The 18,389-nt window shown below is 50.0% G+C and overlaps 3 protein-coding genes across 3 annotated transcripts in view; 1 reads left to right on the forward strand and 2 right to left on the reverse strand.

Moving 5' to 3' along the window:
- The window catches only part of LOC101538173 (olfactory receptor 145), a 75,286-nt gene extending 72,863 nt beyond the window's left edge, over window positions 1-2,423 (reverse strand). Inside the window, exon 1 of the mRNA XM_055130356.1 lies at window positions 1,496-2,423. Within this exon, the coding sequence (XP_054986331.1) occupies window positions 1,496-1,671 (176 nt within the window). The 5' untranslated portion in view covers window positions 1,672-2,423. The remainder of the gene's footprint in view (window positions 1-1,495) is intronic.
- On the forward strand, window positions 931-7,073 carry TBRG1 (transforming growth factor beta regulator 1). The gene is made up of 9 exons (XM_004605141.2): window positions 931-1,232; window positions 2,442-2,512; window positions 3,055-3,287; window positions 3,815-3,951; window positions 4,187-4,333; window positions 5,467-5,564; window positions 5,727-5,837; window positions 6,104-6,246; window positions 6,778-7,073. The coding sequence occupies exons 1-9, from the start codon at window positions 1,092-1,094 to the stop codon at window positions 6,951-6,953; spliced, it is 1,257 nt and encodes a 418-aa protein (XP_004605198.2). The 5' UTR covers window positions 931-1,091; the 3' UTR covers window positions 6,954-7,073.
- A 141-nt stretch (window positions 7,074-7,214) lies between these two features.
- The window catches only part of SIAE (sialic acid acetylesterase), a 49,165-nt gene continuing 37,990 nt past the window's right edge, over window positions 7,215-18,389 (reverse strand). Inside the window, exons 8-10 of the mRNA XM_055130358.1 lie at window positions 17,781-17,938; window positions 12,489-12,681; window positions 7,215-12,405 (exon numbers count right to left, since the gene is read on the reverse strand). Of these exons, the coding sequence (XP_054986333.1) occupies window positions 12,115-12,405; window positions 12,489-12,681; window positions 17,781-17,938 (642 nt within the window). The 3' untranslated portion in view covers window positions 7,215-12,114. The remainder of the gene's footprint in view (window positions 12,406-12,488; window positions 12,682-17,780; window positions 17,939-18,389) is intronic.

An 18,389-nucleotide genomic window follows, 5' to 3' on the forward strand; every position in this document is an offset into this window, starting at 1 on the left:
TGGGCACTTAGCAAATCAGGTGCTTCAGTTTTTTTGTTGTTGTTTGTTTGTTTGTTTGTTTGTTTTTTAAAGGAAACTTCTTGTGTTCACTCAGAAAGAAAGGCATGCGAGTGGGAAAAATGTAGCTGCAAACATTCCTGGCACTTTTCAAAAATAAAGTTATATGGCTGCTTGAGAAATGTTCACCCAAGCACACAGGTGGATCGTGCACTTAAATGTCCAGGTCCAACCAGCACACCTGGGGAACACGAAAGGCCTATCCTAAATCTTCTCTGCCAAATCAACTTCTCACACTCTGTGGCTATTTTCACCAGCCCCACAAATGAAATATCTGAGTCATCAATTGGAAACCTTATTCTGTACTTTGTTTCTAAGTTACTTACATGAGCGGTACTTTACTCTTTTAAGTATGTACATAGTTTTCTTCATTTCTATTTACGCCCCCCTCTAAATTCTGAACCTATAAAATTGTATTTTATCTCAAGAAGAGTTCCTGAGTCTTTATATCATATTTATTCTAGAGTACTTTTAGGAGGGGTTGCACAGGGTACTGTGGCCCTGAGGTAGGGCTCAGCTAGGTGGAGTTGCCCGGCGTTTTCCCGCTCCCCTACCACCTAAGGCGCGACCTCAGCTCCCGTTTTGCTTTCCGAAGAGCCTAAGGCTGCAGGCTGGAGCTCGCGGAGCAGAAACGGACATTGGGTTTCACTGGGTAAACGTTTCTGCTAAGTGCGGAGCGCGGGGCCGTGTGTCTCTCCCGGCTACACCTGTGCCAGGGGCCGTGCCCGGGAGCCGGACCGAGAGGCAGAGGCCGGCCCGGTCCGCACTGAGAAAATCGCTGCCCCTCGGGCCCTCCCTGTTTCCGACCCGGGGGCGGGCCCCGCGCGGCCCGGAAGTGACGTGGTGCTCCGTGTCGTCACTTCCGGGAAAGCTTCCGCGGAGCCCGACGCGGAAGTGCTAGCGGGCGCCGGTTGCCGGCTCGGGCGGCGGGGCACGTTCCCGAGGGGTCGCACCTGGAGGCCCGGGGCCGCCCGCCGCTGGGCCTCGGAGCCGATGCCGGCCGCGTCCCGGAGCCCTCGCCGCGGGGCCGCGCCATGAGCCTGCTGGGCGGCCCGGCCTCGGAGCCGCTGCAGGCCGGCAGGGCCAGGATGAAGAAGCCCCCGAAGAAGAGCCAGAACGAGAAGTACCGGCTCAAGTACCTGCGGCTGCGCAAGGCGGCCAAGGCCACGGTGTTTGTGAGTCCGCCCGGCGCCCCCCACGCGCCCCCGGCCCCGCACCTGCCAACGCGAGCCACGGGGGGACGACGGGCCGCTGCTGGGCACCGTGCGCTCGTTCCCCCTTTGGTGAAACCGGAGCAGGGGCCCGGAGATGGCAGAGTCCCGGCCCCAGCGGGACCGCCTGGTGCCAGTTCAGCCCACGACACACCTGCTGCCACCACCCACCCCTCCCAGCACGCGCGCGCGCGCACACACACACACACACACACACACACACACACCTGGCATCTCCGAGTCGCCCCAGCGTTTGTCCCCTCCTGCTGTCCCCCTGCTTGGTAGCCACAGCGTGGTGACAGCAGCCTGGTTTGCTAACGGCTGGAAACGGTGGGGGCCGCAAGCGTTGTCCACGTCCGAGTCCACACCGGCCATGGGCGTTCCCCAGCTTCTTTGGAAGCATAAGGAATAGCGTGGGAATAAGAACCTTCCTTTCAAAAATACTTCGTGTGATAGGCACAGGGAAGAAGAGAATCTAAAATTGAGAATTCACTGCCCTGTCAAAGGCGCCTGATACTTAAGAGTCTCCTATAAGCCCGGTCGGGTTCCAGGGGAACAGAAAGGTCCTGTGAGGCCAAGACTGGATTTTGGACAGGGAGAGTTTGAGGCCCCACCTCTGAGGCCCACAGACTCCAGCGTTCTCTTAAGCTGGGCAGAAGAGACGCTTGAGTACACACAGGCAGATTCTAAGATTTCTGAACATCACACCAGAGATTTTCATTGGTTCCATCTGATTCCTCTCTTCAAGGTTCATAACATGCGGGATGGTTGTGGTTGGGTGGGTTTTGTAAGCAGTCCAGGAGGCGACCTTTGTGAATGGTCGTACCTGGGCTGCTCGTGAGGAGATGCCCCATCTCTGGGTTTAGCCGCCATCTCAGTCTGCACTTCTCTGTCCAAATGCTCCCGACCAGGCCGATGGTACATCATGGTTTGCCCAGGGGGCCCTCATTTACCACCTTCTCCTGGCACCGTCGCTCAGAGCTGTGCCTTTCACTCCAAGGGGCCTGGTCCATTCCCCACAGTAGACCTCTCTCCTCCCTGTAGACTGTCCTCGGATCTGTCTACACGGGAGGCTGGCTCACCTCACGCTGCAGCACTTGTTTTGAAATAGAGTGCCTACTTCCCAGAAATATTCTGATCATCTCATGTGACTATTTTTCTCATTTTTTAAAGGAAAATGCTGCTATCTGTGATGAAATTGCTCGTCTTGAGGAAAAATTTCTTAAAGCAAAAGAAGAAAGGAGGTGAGCTGGCCTTTACTGTGTGCTCCAAATAACATGGTTGGTGACTGGGTGTTTCTACCCCGGGATTCTTCTCCAGCAGGATGCCTGGTCAGTATAGCCACCTGGACAATACTTCCAGTCTAGTTCAGAGCCATTCACACGCTCTGGCACTTGTATTTCCCTTCATGTTGGACCCTGGTGATGAGACAGTGCCTCTGTTCTGACAAGGCTCTCTCGCCACAACTCAGAGTTATCTGATCCTTAAATCCCACCCCGCCCCCCTCCCACCCTCGCACACACACAGAAAGCCAAGGAAGGAAAGAATCTTCCTTCATGCCACAGATCCACATTCAGTACTGTTCTGTGCAAAGCCCAGTGTCTGTACACACCTAGGGACACTCCCTGTCCTTGACCTCCTGAGCGCCTCCTGAGCCTGTTTAAGATGCTTTCACACATGTGACAATCTCAGTACATAGTTCTGGGTTTTGTTGTTTTCTGAGTAAAGTACCGGGCTGAGATCCACTGGAAGCTCATGCCTCCGCTCGCTGCCTTCTCTCCCTCAGGTACCTGCTGAAGAAGCTGCTGCAGCTTCAGGCTCTCACTGAAGGGGACGTGCAGCCCGCAGCTCTGCCCCATGGCTCCAGTCTGCCCCTGGCTTACAGTGTGGCCAGTACAGTAGGAACTCTACAGGGAGCTGGGCCCATTGCAGGGTCCAGCACTGGGGCTGAGGAACCATTTGGGAAGAAATCCAGAAAGGAGAAAAAAGAAAAAGGCAAAGAGAACAACAAACTGGAAGGTACCCTGGGGAGAGGATGTCAGTTGTCCTGGTGGCTCGAGGACTAATACCAAGCACCTGGTCCTCCCTGGTGGCCACACGTGGTGGCCACTGATGAACCGCAGCTCTCACCTGTCCCTAAGCAGCCCCGCCCGCCCGAGATGCACATGTGTGGAGGAATGCCACACGGGCTGGAGGCAGCCAGGCCAAGGCCTCCCGCTCCTTCCGATGTCCACCTGGGGGACCTTTACGCAGTCCTTCCTGGGGCAGGGGAATGGGCTCGGTGGCCTTCTGAGCACACTGTTGGCACAGGACGTTCCCGATTGTATCGACGAAGTCAGGCCTTGCAAAGGGGAAGGCTCTTAAGCCCTGAGCACTAACATGAACTGCTTCCTGCTTGGTGGGTGGCAGAGAACCATCCTGGGAACTCGGGAGCGTGAGTGGAGAGATCCAGGATTGGCTGCTCGCGTTCACTGTAAATTCTTCCCTTTCCCTCAGTATTGGGGGGAAGGGGGCTCAAAGTGGGTGACCCCAGATTTGCGTTTCAGTTCTGAAGAAAACATCCAAGAAAAAGAAAATGGAGGCAGGTGCTCGCAAGCTGGTCCAGCCCATTGCCCTGGATCCCTCGGGACGGCCTGTGCTCCCCATCGGACTGGGGGGTCTAACAGTATATAGCCTGGGGGAGGTGAGTGAGACCAGGAGAACCAGGCACGGGAGGGGCTCAGGCTTCCCTCCCGCCCGGCAGCAGCCCTGGGCTGAGCCAGACCAGCCCTGGACAAACAGGTCAGTTCTGTCTGCACCACAGTCTCCGCTTTCTCCACGTGGGGTCCATCACCCTCAGGGGCCTTAAAGTGGTCTCAGGACACTGGACTGCCCGGTGCTCCTGGGAGCTCATCCCGGGCCGGGGGAATCGTTTCCAGATCGTCACCGACCGGCCTGGCTTCCATGACGAGAATGCCATCTACCCGGTGGGCTACTGCAGCACGCGGGTCTATGCCAGCAGCAAGTACCCTGACCGGAAGTGTCTCTACACCTGCCAGATCAAGGACGGGGGCGTGCAGCCTCAGGTAACTGTCTTCCTTGTGAGCACCTTAACGTGTTCCCTGCTTGCTACTCCCCATTCAGCAACGGGCTCGCAAGACCACTCTAAAGCTTGACTCGTAAGACTCCAGTGAAGTCACAGCCACCGAGGAAAACGGACAGTAGTAAAATGCCCTCTGGAAAGTTTGGAATTCTAGAAAAAAAAGAAAAAACTGACATGTTGTTTTTAAAATGTATTTTTATATTTAAAATATGTATATACACACAAAATAAACTAATCCTGTTTGAGGTGATATGAATTAAGCACCAAAAAACTGGAAATTACTTGAACTTTACATGGACCTAGTCAAGGAATTAGGTTGACAAAACAGCATTAGTAATAGCGTACTCTGTGATGGTGGGGGCCACACCCGGTGATGCTCAGGGCTTACTCCTGGCCCTATGCTCAGGGATCATTCTGCCAGGGCTCGGAGGACCATTATGTGATGCTGAGGATTCAAATCGGGTTAGCCGTGTATAAGGCAAGCACCCGACCCACTGGACTATTGCTCTAGCCTCCAATAATAAAATATTCTTGGCAAAACTTGCTTGGTGTCAGTATGATTTCAACAGTTTCTTTAACAGTAAGACACTTTGCAGTTCAGAAGATGAGTAAGAAAATAAAGGGAGGCTGCGGTCAAAATGGCCTGCAGTATTCCTCAGTGACAGACTGAGTACAGGAGAGTCATCTGTTTACAGATGCCCTTTCAGTTTGCACTTGTGTGTCAGTCAAGTGGACAGGAAATGGTCTGGAAGGGTGGATGCGGGTCAAAGGGAACGGCCCCTGAGCAAGGAGGGTAGAATTTCCCTTGGGCGTTCTTAAATTGAGTTTTAGTAACACTCTAGGAAGTTGTACCCTCCTGGCAGGGCAGACGGCAGGGGGTGGCTTAAAGAAGTAAAGCCCCTGCGGTGTGTGCAGGAGCCTGGCTCCATCGCTGGCACCTCACACGCCCCAGACACTGAACCAGAAGCGGGCCCTGAGAACCAACCCAAAAGCCAGGGCGGAGAAGAACATAGACTGCAAGTTCTAGTTTCAAGGGAAGAAATATCTATAGGGATGTTCCGTTCTGCTCTTCCTCCTGGAAGGCTGATCACTTAACTGCTCCTTCCTCTTTCTCAGTTTGAAATTGTCCCAGAAGATGACCCCCAGAATGCCATTGTCAGCTCTTCTGTGGATGTCTGTCACGCAGAACTGCTCAAGACCATCAGTGCAACCATGTGAGTTGATGCCGAGGGTGAGGAGCACAGGGAGATGGGTGCCACCCCTCATGGACAGGGCGCCTCTGAGTCTCCCAAGAACGCTGCTGTGCTCTCACCCACACGCCATTCCCAGATCCCTTCTCTCTCTGCTCAAAATAAAATGCTCCCTCTCCTATTTAGGAGGAAACTCACGCCCAACCTGCTTCCGTCTGGAGCTGACTTTTTTGGGCTTTCTCATCCCGCTATTCACAGCCTGATCCAGAGCTGTCCAGGAGCTCAGAAGTGCACCAAGTAAGTTCCCTTCAGAGACGCCCCCTGACCAGCGGCCCAGGGCCCAGCTACACTGCTCCTCGAATCTGGTTGCTCTTGCCCCCAGCACGGTGGTCACCTCCACCTTGTGTGTGCGTGTGACAGCAGAAGGGCTGGCCAGTCCTCATAGTTAAATGCCACCAAAGCTAAAGTCTTTATGTGGGAGACATGTACAGGCACACATGGGTATTCCAGCCACGGGCGTGGGTGGGGGGATGGTTTCAGTGGCGTACCCTCTAACCCTCCAGTTACCAGTGGGTGAAATACGACATGTGCAAGCCTGGAGAAGAGCAGCTGTCCCCAGGGGTTCCAGAGAATGATGTGACCGTAAGCTTTGAAGCCTTTCAGAGACAGACTTTTGAGGAGGATCCCGACGACCCGATTCTACAAGGTACCTTTGCTAATACCTCTCTCCCCTCCCCTTAGATAAAAGGCTGTGCCCGAGAGTTCTAGAATCAGGCTCCTTGAGTTGTGTGTCCATCAGCCTCCAAACAAACGTGCCTGCTAAGAAACAGGGGCTGTCCCTTTCTAACCTGAATTAGACCTTTGTCAGCTCCAGGGCAAGTGTATTGTCAGAGACGGGAAGGGGATGGAGTTCCAGCCATGGACCCCCCTGTATCCATGGAGCCCCCTGCACATGCCAGTGGGGTGGTCAGGGACTGGGTCTGAGGTCAGAGGGAGGGCTCTGGGCTAGACTTAAGAAAATAAAACTTTTCACTTCTTGCCAATACATTGTGGCCCTAGGCAGGTCATTCTATTTAGGCCCAGTTTTCTTTGTTCTGAGAGCAAGTATCTGCCTTGTCTGACCAAAAGGGCCAGAATGGGCTTGCAGGCGAGGGCCTTGAGGAAGAGAACGGCCACAGCTGGGGCCGACCCACGACCCGTGGGCAACAGGGGAATTGGCAGCGTTTTCCCCCTCCAGGGCCCCTGGACCTCCCAGAACTGCAGCCTGCAGCCTTTGAGTCTTACCAGTTCCTGACGCCTGAGGCCCTGGGGGCGCCTGCTCCGCTCGAGCACCTGAAGTCTCCCTCGCACTGCGGCCCACTCAGCCCTCCGGCCGAAGGGAAGGGATCCCCGGCCCCGGCCTTCTCGCTCTGACGACTGCTGTGGAGTGACGATGTAGACACGCTGTGTCTGCAGCTTCCTGTGGGGACTGTCCTGGAGAGAAGCTTCAGCTGATTTATTTTTAGGAATAAATTTCTCCGACACATCTGCTTACTTTTCTCTTCTTGTAATCAGAATGTAATTTGTCATTAGTTTTGGGGTTTGGGGCTACACCCAGCAGTGCTCAGGGCTCACTGGCAACGTGCTGTGTCTCCATCCCAGTCAGGCTTGACTGTTCCGCTTGGCTGAGCCTAAGGTAGCATCAACTTAGGTCTTTTTTGCAGGGGAGGAGTGGGGAGGATTCTGGCAGCCTGCCCGGACTTGAGGCTCAGGCCAAGGCTGTTCCACTTCATTTTCACGTCCTGCACTCCCAGAATGGAGTCCCATCCGAGGCACACCTCATTCACCGCATGTCTCACACGCCCCGCGAGGGCATCCACGTCCTCCTCGACCCTCTCTCCATCCCCTTTGTCCTTCCTTACTGAAAAAGGCCCCACACTAGGTGCAGAAGCCACAGAGGGCGGCTGTGGAGGGAACACTGGAGGGCCAGTTCCGGTCCTCCACACAGACATGCTCTGTTGTCTCTTCGACCCCCTGTCAGGAAATCGACTCCATCTTCTATGCAGCTGCAGTTCTGGTGGTTCGCCTCACCTGATCCAGACGGCGCCAGCACCTGCTGGGTTCCTGGGCCTGCCCCACCAGGGGCGGGCAGGCTGGACGAGAAGGGCAAGGGGGTAGGAAAGGGAAGCAAGGGGGAAGTGGTGGTTAGGGCTGGGCCGGGGGCTGTGAAGAACTGGACACCAAAGCAGCCTGATTCTAGAACTCTTTGCCACAGCCTTTTACGTAAGTTATCAGGCTTTACAATGCAGAAAAAAAAAAATCACATTTTTAAAAATACAGAGCCAAGCAAAAAACATTAAAAAAAAAAAAATCTGGCATACAAGGGGTATGAAGGGGATTACTCAAAGCTAATAAGGTTTAATGGGTTTTTTTTTCCCCTCTGTGGAAGTTACCTGAATTTATTTACACAGATAAACTGTATGCTGCTTCATCATGAAATAAATACCCAAGTAAAACCTTTAATTAGATGACCTCGGGAGCGGAGCCATAGTACAGTGAGTAGGGTGTTTGCCTTGCATGCCGTTGACCTAGGTTCGATCCCCGGTATCCCATGTGGTCCCCCAAGCACCGCCAAGAGTAATTCCTGAGTGCAGAGCCAGGAGTAACCCCTGATCACTGGGTATAACCCAAAAAGCAAAAAATTAAATAAGAGGACCTTGTTTTTTGGTTAGTTTCGGCTTTGAGGCCAAACAAAGCCGCGTGGGCCCTTACTGCCAGCTAAGGGGGTGGATCATGTGGTGCACAGGATCAAGGCTGGTGGACCCACATATGAATCATGCACTTTAGCCTGGAACCTTCTCCCAGACCCAGGCCTCATTTGAGGAACAACGTCTGAGGACAGTTTCTGAATACACAGGGGTCCTGTTGAGTGTGACGCCCCACTCTGAGCTCTCCAAGGAGACTTTTTCAGACCACAGACCCTCAACCTGTCAATGGTTAGACCTGAGCGAGGCAAAGCCCCACATCCTCTAAGAACAAGTGAAAGAGAACACTAGCATACTTAGGGCCAAGGCATGTGCACTTTAAGGGTCACGCATGCTGACACACATGGAGGAAGGAACATACTCTCAGTGAGATCATCCTTTGGGTTTGGAGTTTATCTGCCTTAAGGGCCGCACCCACCATGCTCCGTAGATCATGTGACACCTGGGATTGACTTGGGGCCTTGCACAACACAGGATTGACTCAGCCCCTGGCCCTTACGGATCATCGTGGTTTTTTTTTAATTTTAATAAGTACTTTAATCAGAGTTTTATACAATACAGATTACAGAAAGATTTTTTTAAATTTTTTATTAGTGAATCACTGTGAGGTACAATTACAAACTTATGAACTTTCATGTTTGCATTTCAGTCATACGGTGATCGTTTACATCCCTCCACCAGTGGAGGAGAATGGGCACTGGTGGACGGATCATCGTTTTGAAAAACACTGCTCTAGTATGCTTAAAATATCTTTCAGTCTTTTTGGCTTGTTAATATTTTTTAAATCTGACAACATCCCACAGCAGTGAAAATAAGAGACAAAAATAGGATGATACCATGTTGGGAACAGAAACTGTTGGCCCCTTTCAGAAGGTTAAGCTATGGGATTCGAACACTTCTCTGCAGGGGACTGGAGCGATAGTACAGTGGGGTAGGGTGTTTGCCTTGCATGCAGCTGGCCCAGGTTCGATCCCCGGTATCCCTTATGGTCCCCCAAGCACCGCCAGGAGTAATTCCTGAGTGCAGAGCCAGGAGTAAACCCTGAGCACTGCTGGGTGTAACGGAAAAAAAAAATCTGCGGACCTGCCTCTCAGGGCCAGGCACTGAGTGTTATCCCCGGCACAGTAGAGGCCATGAGCACCGCTGGGGGAGCCCTGGGTGGGGATCGAACAGTAAGACACACAGCAGCGTGCCAAGTATTGCCTGGAAGCCCCGGAGCCCCCCAGACAGGATGTGTGTCCACATGTTTTAAGAGTTCTCAGAGTTACTATTCAATAGCAAAAAACAGAAAAGAAAATTCACTATGTGTAGTGGATACAAGGCTCCCACAAATACAAAACTTTCCATCCAACTTATTCAGGAAAATTATTTTGCTAAAACGTATCAAAAATGTTATGAAATCATATAGCACATGATGGGGTCAGAGTGACAGCACAGTGCACAGGGTTCTTGCCTGGCACTCAGTCAACCCAGGTTTGAACCCTGGCATACACTATGATCCTGAGTCTGCCAGGAGTGATCCTTAAGTGCAGAGCCAGGAGTAACCCCTGGTGTGGCCCCAAAACAAAACAAAATAATTTACATACCATGTAGTATGTAATGCGGCCGACCCGGGTTCAATTCCTCCGCCCCTCTCAGCCCGGCAAGCTACCGAGAGTATTTCACCCGCATGGTAGAGCCTGGCAAACTACCCATACTATATTCGATATGCCAAAAACAGTAACAAGTCTCATGATGGAGATGTTACTGGTGCCCGCTCAAGCAAATCTATGAGCAATGGGATGACAGTAACAGTAGTAAGTAAAAGATAACCTAAACAAACCAAGTGTATGTTCACCAGAAAAACCTTCTCTCCAAAATGATAAAGCTGGAGTGATTTTTTTTATTTATACTCTGCTAGGGTCCAAATCAACAGTAAGTATAAATTTCATTTTCCAAATAGTAAACATTTATTGATTTGTGACATAAACTGATGTTGGCAACATCTCACAATCTCAGGCCTAGCTAGGCTTGGATGTAAAAATTGTTTTTCTGTTACTATTACTGTAACTGACTATGTTTCCGTTTATGTAACTGACTTTGATACTGTTTCTATTGACTAAGTTAATTTGCATATTCTGCCTATGTGGCTGAGTATCATTGGTTAGAACATTAAGCTCGTTAATAAAAGGGGCTGAACAGGCTGCTCTGGGTCACAACACCAGAGATAGTTTGTGATCCTCCATAAATTATTTCTTTCTCGTGCATATCTCAATGCCTCAGACCGCCTAACCAAACCTTACTGCAACAAACTGAACTTCCTCAAAATGTTTTTAATTATTCAGCCATTAAAAATTAATCTGCCATCTCAAGTACCTCACCCTGTCATTCCCCCACACACACACTCCAGGGTCTGGCCAGGGGCAGGGGTGCTGTGGGCAGCTCCCCACCCCAGAGTTCAGGAGTACTGGAGCCGGGCGGTGGCTGGCAAGTCTGCCCAGAAGCACAGGGCAGAGTCCATGTCTGCACTTACTGGGCACTGGGGCTCCTTGGAGGAGCCAAAGGACCCTGCAGGGTGGGCAGGCCTGGCACTGACACAGGCACCCTGCTGGGGAACTCTGCCTGCACCGGGCAGGGAAGGTACAGAAAGGCTGGTGCTTCTCTGCCCCACTCTGCAGAGGTGCGGTAAGCGACGCAGACCCGTCTCCTCCTCTCCGGCTCCAAAGGACAATTTGCAAGCCTGTTTCCAAAGGCATAAATGTACTTCCCCCACTGATGGTTAGACTTGGCGTTCCGATTTCTAACAGAAAACACGATTCCTGAGTGCCATGATCTGTTTTTAATCAATAAATCCCATGATTTCTGATAGTCCTCACAAAAGTCCTTTCGGCGCTATCACGTCTCGGATCTCCTCCAGGCTCGGCATGCAGTGACTTGGGTCTCCGGTTGTTCCTACTGTTACATCTCTGAGGAAAAGGCTGGAACTGGATGCCAGTGATTGCTGCTGTCTGTCAGGGTTTCCTCAGCCCATGGCTCCTCTGCCCGCCTGTCCCTGGCAGCCTCCGTGGTCTATGGTCTATGACCACCTGGTCTTTCCGTCCACTGTGCACACCCCAGTCCCTCCCCAAACACCTCCAAGTGGCTTGTTGCAAACATTTACATTAGCATTATTAAGACTCTGGTCTGGCCTGGGCTTAGAAGACAAAACACAGTCATCTTTGGTTACAAAAAAAAAAACAAAAAACTCAGGGACTAGGAGCTTAAAATTCCACTAAGGAACAGATGCAGGGAAATTCAAGTAGAAACTCGCCAGCGACCACACCCACCAGTCAAGTGCTTCATAAAGAACACATTGTCATGAGTTAACCTAGAATGACTTGAATTGTCTTTCGACCCCTTATTTCCAGATTTCTGGGAACCAGGGCACTACACCCCCACTGACTCCCACTGACGGGGGCGTGAGGGACACTGGGGTTCACCTGGCTTGTCAGCTGGAATTAGTCCAACAATGAACACTGGCCTGAATAGGGAGGGAAGGGGACCCCTGAATCTACCTGGCACCTTCCATTCGTCTCTGAATAGAGACAGCCAGTCGTCCGGTGCCTTTTCTCATCATTCCCTTTAACAGTTGTCACTGTATAAAATAAATGCCCACATTGAAAGCCACATTTCTCAACCAGGGGCCACAGGTGAAAAATCACATTAAATGTGTGTGTGGGGGGGGGGCATGGCACAAAACGCAGGCACTGACCAACCAGTAGGTGTGGGGCACAGGAAGCAAACAAGGTTCCAAGGGGGACCATGAAGGACAAAGGTTAGCGAGCTCTGACCGGAAGGACCCCCATACGCATCTACAACAGGTGGGAAAGAAGATGGCACATACCGCAGCCCTGGCTCCGACCACACAGCTGTGCAGTCTGCAGAGGGGGGGTGATGCAGGCGGAGAAGGGGGGCGCTGGCAGGGCACTGGCGGGGTGGTACAGCAGACACCGTTTATAGTCACAGGGCCATGAGGCCCAGGCATAGCGCACAGCAACCGGAACGCCGTGACACGAGCTGATATTCAGGGTCAGGGACCGGGTGGAGAAAGTGTTCACGGGAACCGGAAGCCACTGGCACTGACTGTCGTTGCAGCAAGACACCTGGTCCGAGAACAGAGATAGCAGCAGTCAGGGGTCGAGGGACACGAGCTCGCAACGCACTCCCCCTTTTTTGCGTTTCTCACCGTAAATATCGTGTCGCTCCGCACCGCGACCTGGATCTGCTGGGAATATGTGAGGTTGAGCCGTCCCTCCTCAGCCAAGACCTCGATCTTCTCTGGCATGGGTCCCTGGAAGGTCACCTTCTCCCCGTAAGCCACGGCACGAGCCCCCAAATGCAGCCTGTGCGCCACTGTCTGTTTATCCCGGGGGTGAATGCTACAGGATGAAAATCACAAAATTCTGGGGTTGAGCTCAATAAAAGTCACTTTTTTTTTCCAGAGGGACAGATGTTCCGTGTGACCTTTGCTTTCAGTCACCTTCAAGACTGCTCATGGCATCATGAGCTTCCAAATGGATACCACACACGTTGCTTCTGCTCCCGTGGCATTGGGCAAAGCATGTCCTGTGGCCGGCCTCACCCAGGGAATGGGGGGGTTATTTATGACCTGCCCAGCATCCTGGCTCTAGGGGATGAGAAGAATTCAAAAAAGGAAATATATAAACCACCCTTAAGAATCCCCAGTTGGGAAAGACAGCGTGGCGTCTGCCATTTTATAAAAACCATTTAAGAGGTACGAACTTGGTGGCGAGGGAAAAAAAACATAAATAAAAGAGGTATGAACTTGCAACAGCGGGACTCGTGGGTGATCTCAGGCCAGGGGTCATATCGGCGCACTCTGCCGAGATGCAACCCGGGTGGCCACACGTTTGTGCGGCCACTCTGACGCTGATTTGACCACAATCCAGAGGCCAGCTAGACTACTTTTGGTACCAGAGCTGCTCACAGCAATGTCTCTAGACTGTGAACTAAGCCATAGCCCCACCTTGGCCGAGGAGGGGAAAGGTCTTTCTTTCTCAGCCATTTTTTCCTTTTCGGGGAAAGACGGTGTGGCATCCGCCATTTTATAAGGACCATTAAGGAGGTATGAACTTGGTGGCACAGGAAGAAGAAAAAAATAAAAGAGGTATGAACTTGCAACAGCGGGACTCGTGGGCGATCTCGGGCCGGGGGCGATACTGGCGCGCTCTCTGCCGAGATGCAACCCAGGTGGCCACATGTTTGAAATGGAAAAATGCATTTCAACTACCCTCAACCGCTCTGATGCTGATCAACCACAATCCGGAGGCCAGCTACACTAGTTCTCGTACCAGCAGCTGTTCGCAGCAATGTCTCTAGACTGTGAACTAAGCCATAGCCCCATGCTGCCCCAGGAAGGGAAATGATGCAATTTCTAACATAAATCTCCCTGGACTTGGTTACTAAAATAACAAAATACAGAACTCCCAAACCACGCAGCCTTGATAGCCATTTGATCAATATCTCTTCATTCTCAGCAATGGAAAACTAATTAGCAAATGCTTCCTTGTCAGCAGGGCTGTTTTTTGGGGGGAAACTCCAACAATAGTGAGTTTCGTGTTGAAATATGGAATGTAATCAAGGTAAAGAGAAAGTGAAGTGAAATTTATCAGCTACGCAGGTGGAGGTGGGGGTTGGGAGGGGTGAGAGGTACACTGGGGTTTTTGGTGGTGGAATATGTGCACTGGTGAAGGGACGGGTGTTCGAGCACTGTATAACTGAGACATAAGCCTGAAAGCGTTGTAACTTTCCACATGGTGATTCAATAAAATAAATAGATTAAAAAAAAAAAAAGAATCCCCAGTTGGGATGCTGGGGATCAAACCCAGGTCAGCTATGTGCAAGGCAAAATACCCTACCTGCTGTACTTTCGCTCTGGTCCCACTTCAGTAAATTTTTATTGATCATATGCTATGTGCTGGTCATTGTTCTAGGTGCTCTGAAAGACAGCAGTGAACAAATAATACTTTTGTATTCTCATGAAGCTCACATTTGGTTGAAGAGAGACACTGAGAAAGTAAAATATGTTAGGTGAGGATAAGTGCTGGGAAGATGACTGAAGCAAGAGAAAAGGGTAGGGTGTTACTCTTTATTTAGGGTAATGAAGAAAACAGACCAGAAGACAGTGAAACTAAGTCACACAAATATTAAAACTACATCTACGGGCCCAGAAATGAGAATGTTTTGTGCATCAAGAAAAACAAGAAGAAAAAATATATATATAAGGTGGGGGCTGGAGTGATAGCACAGCAGGTAGGGCGTTTGCCTTGCACAAGGCCGACCCGGGTTCGATTCCCAGAATCCAATATGGTCCCCTGAGCACCAGGGTGATTCCTGAGTGCAGAGCCAGGAGTAACCCCTGTGCATCGCCGGGTGTGACCTAAAAAGCAAAAAAAAAAAAAAAAAAAAAGAAGAAGAAGATTTAGTCTCCTACTGTTATTTTATATTCCACAGATGAGTGCAATCTGAAAGTAGACTAGAGACTGAACACGATGGCCACTCAATACCCCTATCACAAACCACAACACCCAAAAGGAGAGAGAGAACAAAATGGAATACCCAGCCAGAGAGGCGGGGTGGGGGGGGGGCGGGGACAGAATTGGAGGGTGGGAGGGATGCTGGGTTCACTGGTGGTGAAGAATGGACATTGGTGGAGGGATGGGTTCTCGAACATTGTATGAGGGGAAAACAAGCACAAAAATGGGTAAATTTGTAACTGTACCCTCACGATGACTCACTAATTAAAAAAATAATTTTTTAAAAAAAGAAAAAAGGAAAACAAGAAGATTTAGCTCAAATAGTTAACAAGGAAGAGTGGCTGGGTATGAAATGGTGGGAACAATGATAAAAATCTTAGCAGCATAGAAATTCAGTGGTAATTAGGTGTGTAGCAAAGCATTTAGAAGTGATTTGACTTAAAAATGAGATGCTTTTTACGAAGACAGGTGTTCAGTATTTCTGATATATAGTATGACAAATGCAAAGGATATGTTTCCAAATAAGTTTTTGGAAAAAAATGCATTTCAACTACCCTTTTAACATTTTAACAATGTTAAAAAGTGACATTTTAACAATGCTTGAGAGTGTAATGTTTTTGAAGACAACTTAAGAGGCGGGGGGAATATTTTGAAAAGAAATTTAGAAAATTTTTATTATTTTTTCATTTGTAAGAAAATATTAATTTCCTATAAACTTAGAAATTTTCTAAAATATAAAATGTTAGCATTTTCTCTTGTATAAATAATGACTGATAACCAGAAAAATAAATACCCGAGATCAGTCTTATCAAAACCTCGTATAATTGGTTGAGGAAAGTATGTTTCATTTAGTAGATTCAGCCAAAAATGCACTGAATTTTATTCCTACATAATATTAGTTCTCTTTTTTCCACAGAAATAGACTTTGAATCTTATTTTATAAAGCTGAAGCTTAGAAACAGGTTTTTAAATAACCTGCAAAATATTAAATGTTTAAATGCCACATATTTAATCCTGTAATACTATCATGGAAAAGTAAATGTTTGATCTTTTTTTTTCCGTATTTTTGGTGTGTAGGACATACATAACAGTGCCACTCTCTGTCCTATGCTCAGGGCTTGCTTCCAACCGTACTTGGGACACCATGTATGCAAAGCATATGCTCAGCCCTTCTGAGCCCTCTTTCTAGCCCTACATGACTTATCTTTAAGAAAATTTTTAAAGGAGCTGGAAAAATAGAGTACATCAGGTAAGGCCCTTGCAACCAGCAACCCCTATGTGCAATCCCAGAGCAAGGCTAGGAGTAATTCCTGAGTACAAAGCCAGGAGTAACCCCTGAGCACTGCTGGGTGTTACCCAAAAACTTTTGAAAAGTAATTTATGATTATATTTTATTAGGACTGGAGCGATAGCACAGCGGGTAGGGTGTTTGCCTTGCACGTGGCCAACCCAGGTTCAATTCCTCTGCCCCTCTCGGAGAACCCAGCAAGCTACCGAGAGTATTCTGCCCACACGGCAGAGCCTGGCAAGCTCCCCATGGCGTATTCAATATGCCAAAAAACAGTAACAAGTCTTACAATGGAGATGTTACTGGTGCCCGCTCGAGCAAATCGATGAACAATGGGATGAGAGTGCTATAGTGCTACCCTGAAGAATCAGTGATCAGGGGCTGTAGCGATAGCACAGAAGGTAGGGCATTTATCTTGCACGTGGCCAACCCAGGTTCGATCCCCAGCATCCCAAATGGTCCCCCGAGCACCGCCAGGAGTAATTCCTAAGTGCATAAGCCAGGAGTAACCCGTGTGCATCACTGGGTGTGACCCAAAAAGCCAAAAAAAAAAAATAGAGGGGGGGGAGAGTCAGTGACCAATAGAAAGTCCACTTCTCTCAGCAGAGTCAGGAGTAAGGTCCCAGCAGAGACAGATGTGCCTCAGACCAAAGACACCCCCCATCTGTCCCGTCCCAAAAGGTGAGAGGCCAGAGAGACAGTACAAGGGTTAAGGTACTGCCTTGCTTGCAGTCAATCCCAGTTTGATCCCTGGCACCACATCTATTCCCCCTGAGCACCAAAAGAAGTGATCCCTGTGCAAGAAGCCAGGAATAAGTCCTGAGTACAGCTAAATGTGTGCCCCCCCCACCGCCCACACATGAATAATTTTTTTTTAAGATAAATGGTGACATAATCCTAAAGGGGGCCCCAGGCCTATACTGGAAACCTTGAATAACACTTAGAGGAAAGCAAGAAACAAAGGGAGAGAGGGAAGGAAGCCAGGAGATCACTGAATTAATGTAGGAGAGTTAACTCAAGATTACTCCGGGCACTGAAAGTCCTGTCCCATCTGAATCCATCTTCATTATTTGGTTCATTCCAGTCTTATTCATTCAACCCATAACCGTTCACTCGGGAATAGAAACTCAAGTGCCACTCTAATGCAGAATGCAGAATGTTAGGCTCCATCTCACATTTGAATTCATCTCGTCCCCTAGAGCCAGGATGCTGGACATGTCATAAATAAGCACCCATCCCTCAGGTAAGGCCAGCCATGGGACATGCTCTGCCCAATGCCACGGAAGCAGAAGCAACGTGTGTGTGGTCTTCATAGGGAAGCACATGGTGCCACGCACAGCCTGGAAGGTGACTGAAAGCAAAGGTCACATGGAACATCTGTCCCTCTGGATCTGTGGATGCCTCTGAGGAGCAAAGCTAGACATGTCACATGCACAAGAAGTACCTACTATATTAAGGCACAGGGTTGTTAACTGTTGTTCTGGAGAAGGGCATGGAGAAGTCACCTGCTCTGGTGGCTCGGGAGCCCAAGGATTCGAGGCTGTTTATGCCCTGAGGTGCCAGGGCTCACCCAGACACACCAGTAGCACTTTATAGGCCAAACCTGAATCCACCTTCTCTGTCCCCTTCTAAGACCACAGGATGAAGGCCATGGAGAGCACTTCTTCCAGCCAAAACTAAGCATAAGCCATACCTGCCAAATGGCGAATTCCTGTCCCCAAGGTCCATGGCTACCGCCATGAAAGTGTTGGGCATCCTTTTATTGGGGACAAAGCCAACATCAGCTGTTTGATGCCAACGGATGATGGGAAATTCCTCGTGGTGGGTTTTCTCAGACAGATATGAAGACAACTGAAAAGAAGAAAGGTTGTTGTTTCTTGGGGTTTTTGTTTTGGTTTGGGTTTGGGGTTCTTGGGCAACACCTGGTGCTCAGGGGTTGCTCCCATTTTAGTGCTCAGGTGACCATACCTGGGTCTCTAGCCTGTAACAAAATCATTCTGTGTCTTCTTCACAGTTGGCCCTGCTTTTGCCTCTCCCTTCTGTTTTCATGCTTATTCCCAGTATTTCCTGAGCTAGAAAGACAGAGGCAGGGCTGGAGTGATAGCACAGTGGGGAGGGCGTTTGCCTTGCATGCGGCCAACCCAGGTTCAATTCCTCCATCCCTCTCGGAGAGCCCAGCAAGCTACCGAGAGTATCCCGCCCGCATGGCAGAGCCTGGCAAGCTCCCCATGGCGTATTTGATATGCCAAAAACAGTAACAACAAGTCTCGCAATGGAAACGTTACTGGTGCCCGCTCGAGCA

This window comes from Sorex araneus, chromosome 3 (assembly GCF_027595985.1).
Source record: "Sorex araneus isolate mSorAra2 chromosome 3, mSorAra2.pri, whole genome shotgun sequence".
In the NCBI taxonomy this organism is placed as follows: domain Eukaryota; kingdom Metazoa; phylum Chordata; class Mammalia; order Eulipotyphla; family Soricidae; genus Sorex; species Sorex araneus.

Bases quoted from the DNA above. Each gene is read 5' to 3' on its own strand.
- TBRG1 (XM_004605141.2), top strand. From the start codon at position 1,092: ATGAGCCTGCTGGGCGGCCCGGCCTCGGAGCCGCTGCAGGCCGGCAGG. The intron at 1,233-2,441 runs GTGAGTCCGCCC...CATTTTTTAAAG, and splicing joins CGGCCAAGGCCACGGTGTTT to GAAAATGCTGCTATCTGTGA. The intron at 5,565-5,726 runs GTGAGTTGATGC...TCTCCTATTTAG, and splicing joins AAGACCATCAGTGCAACCAT to GAGGAAACTCACGCCCAACC.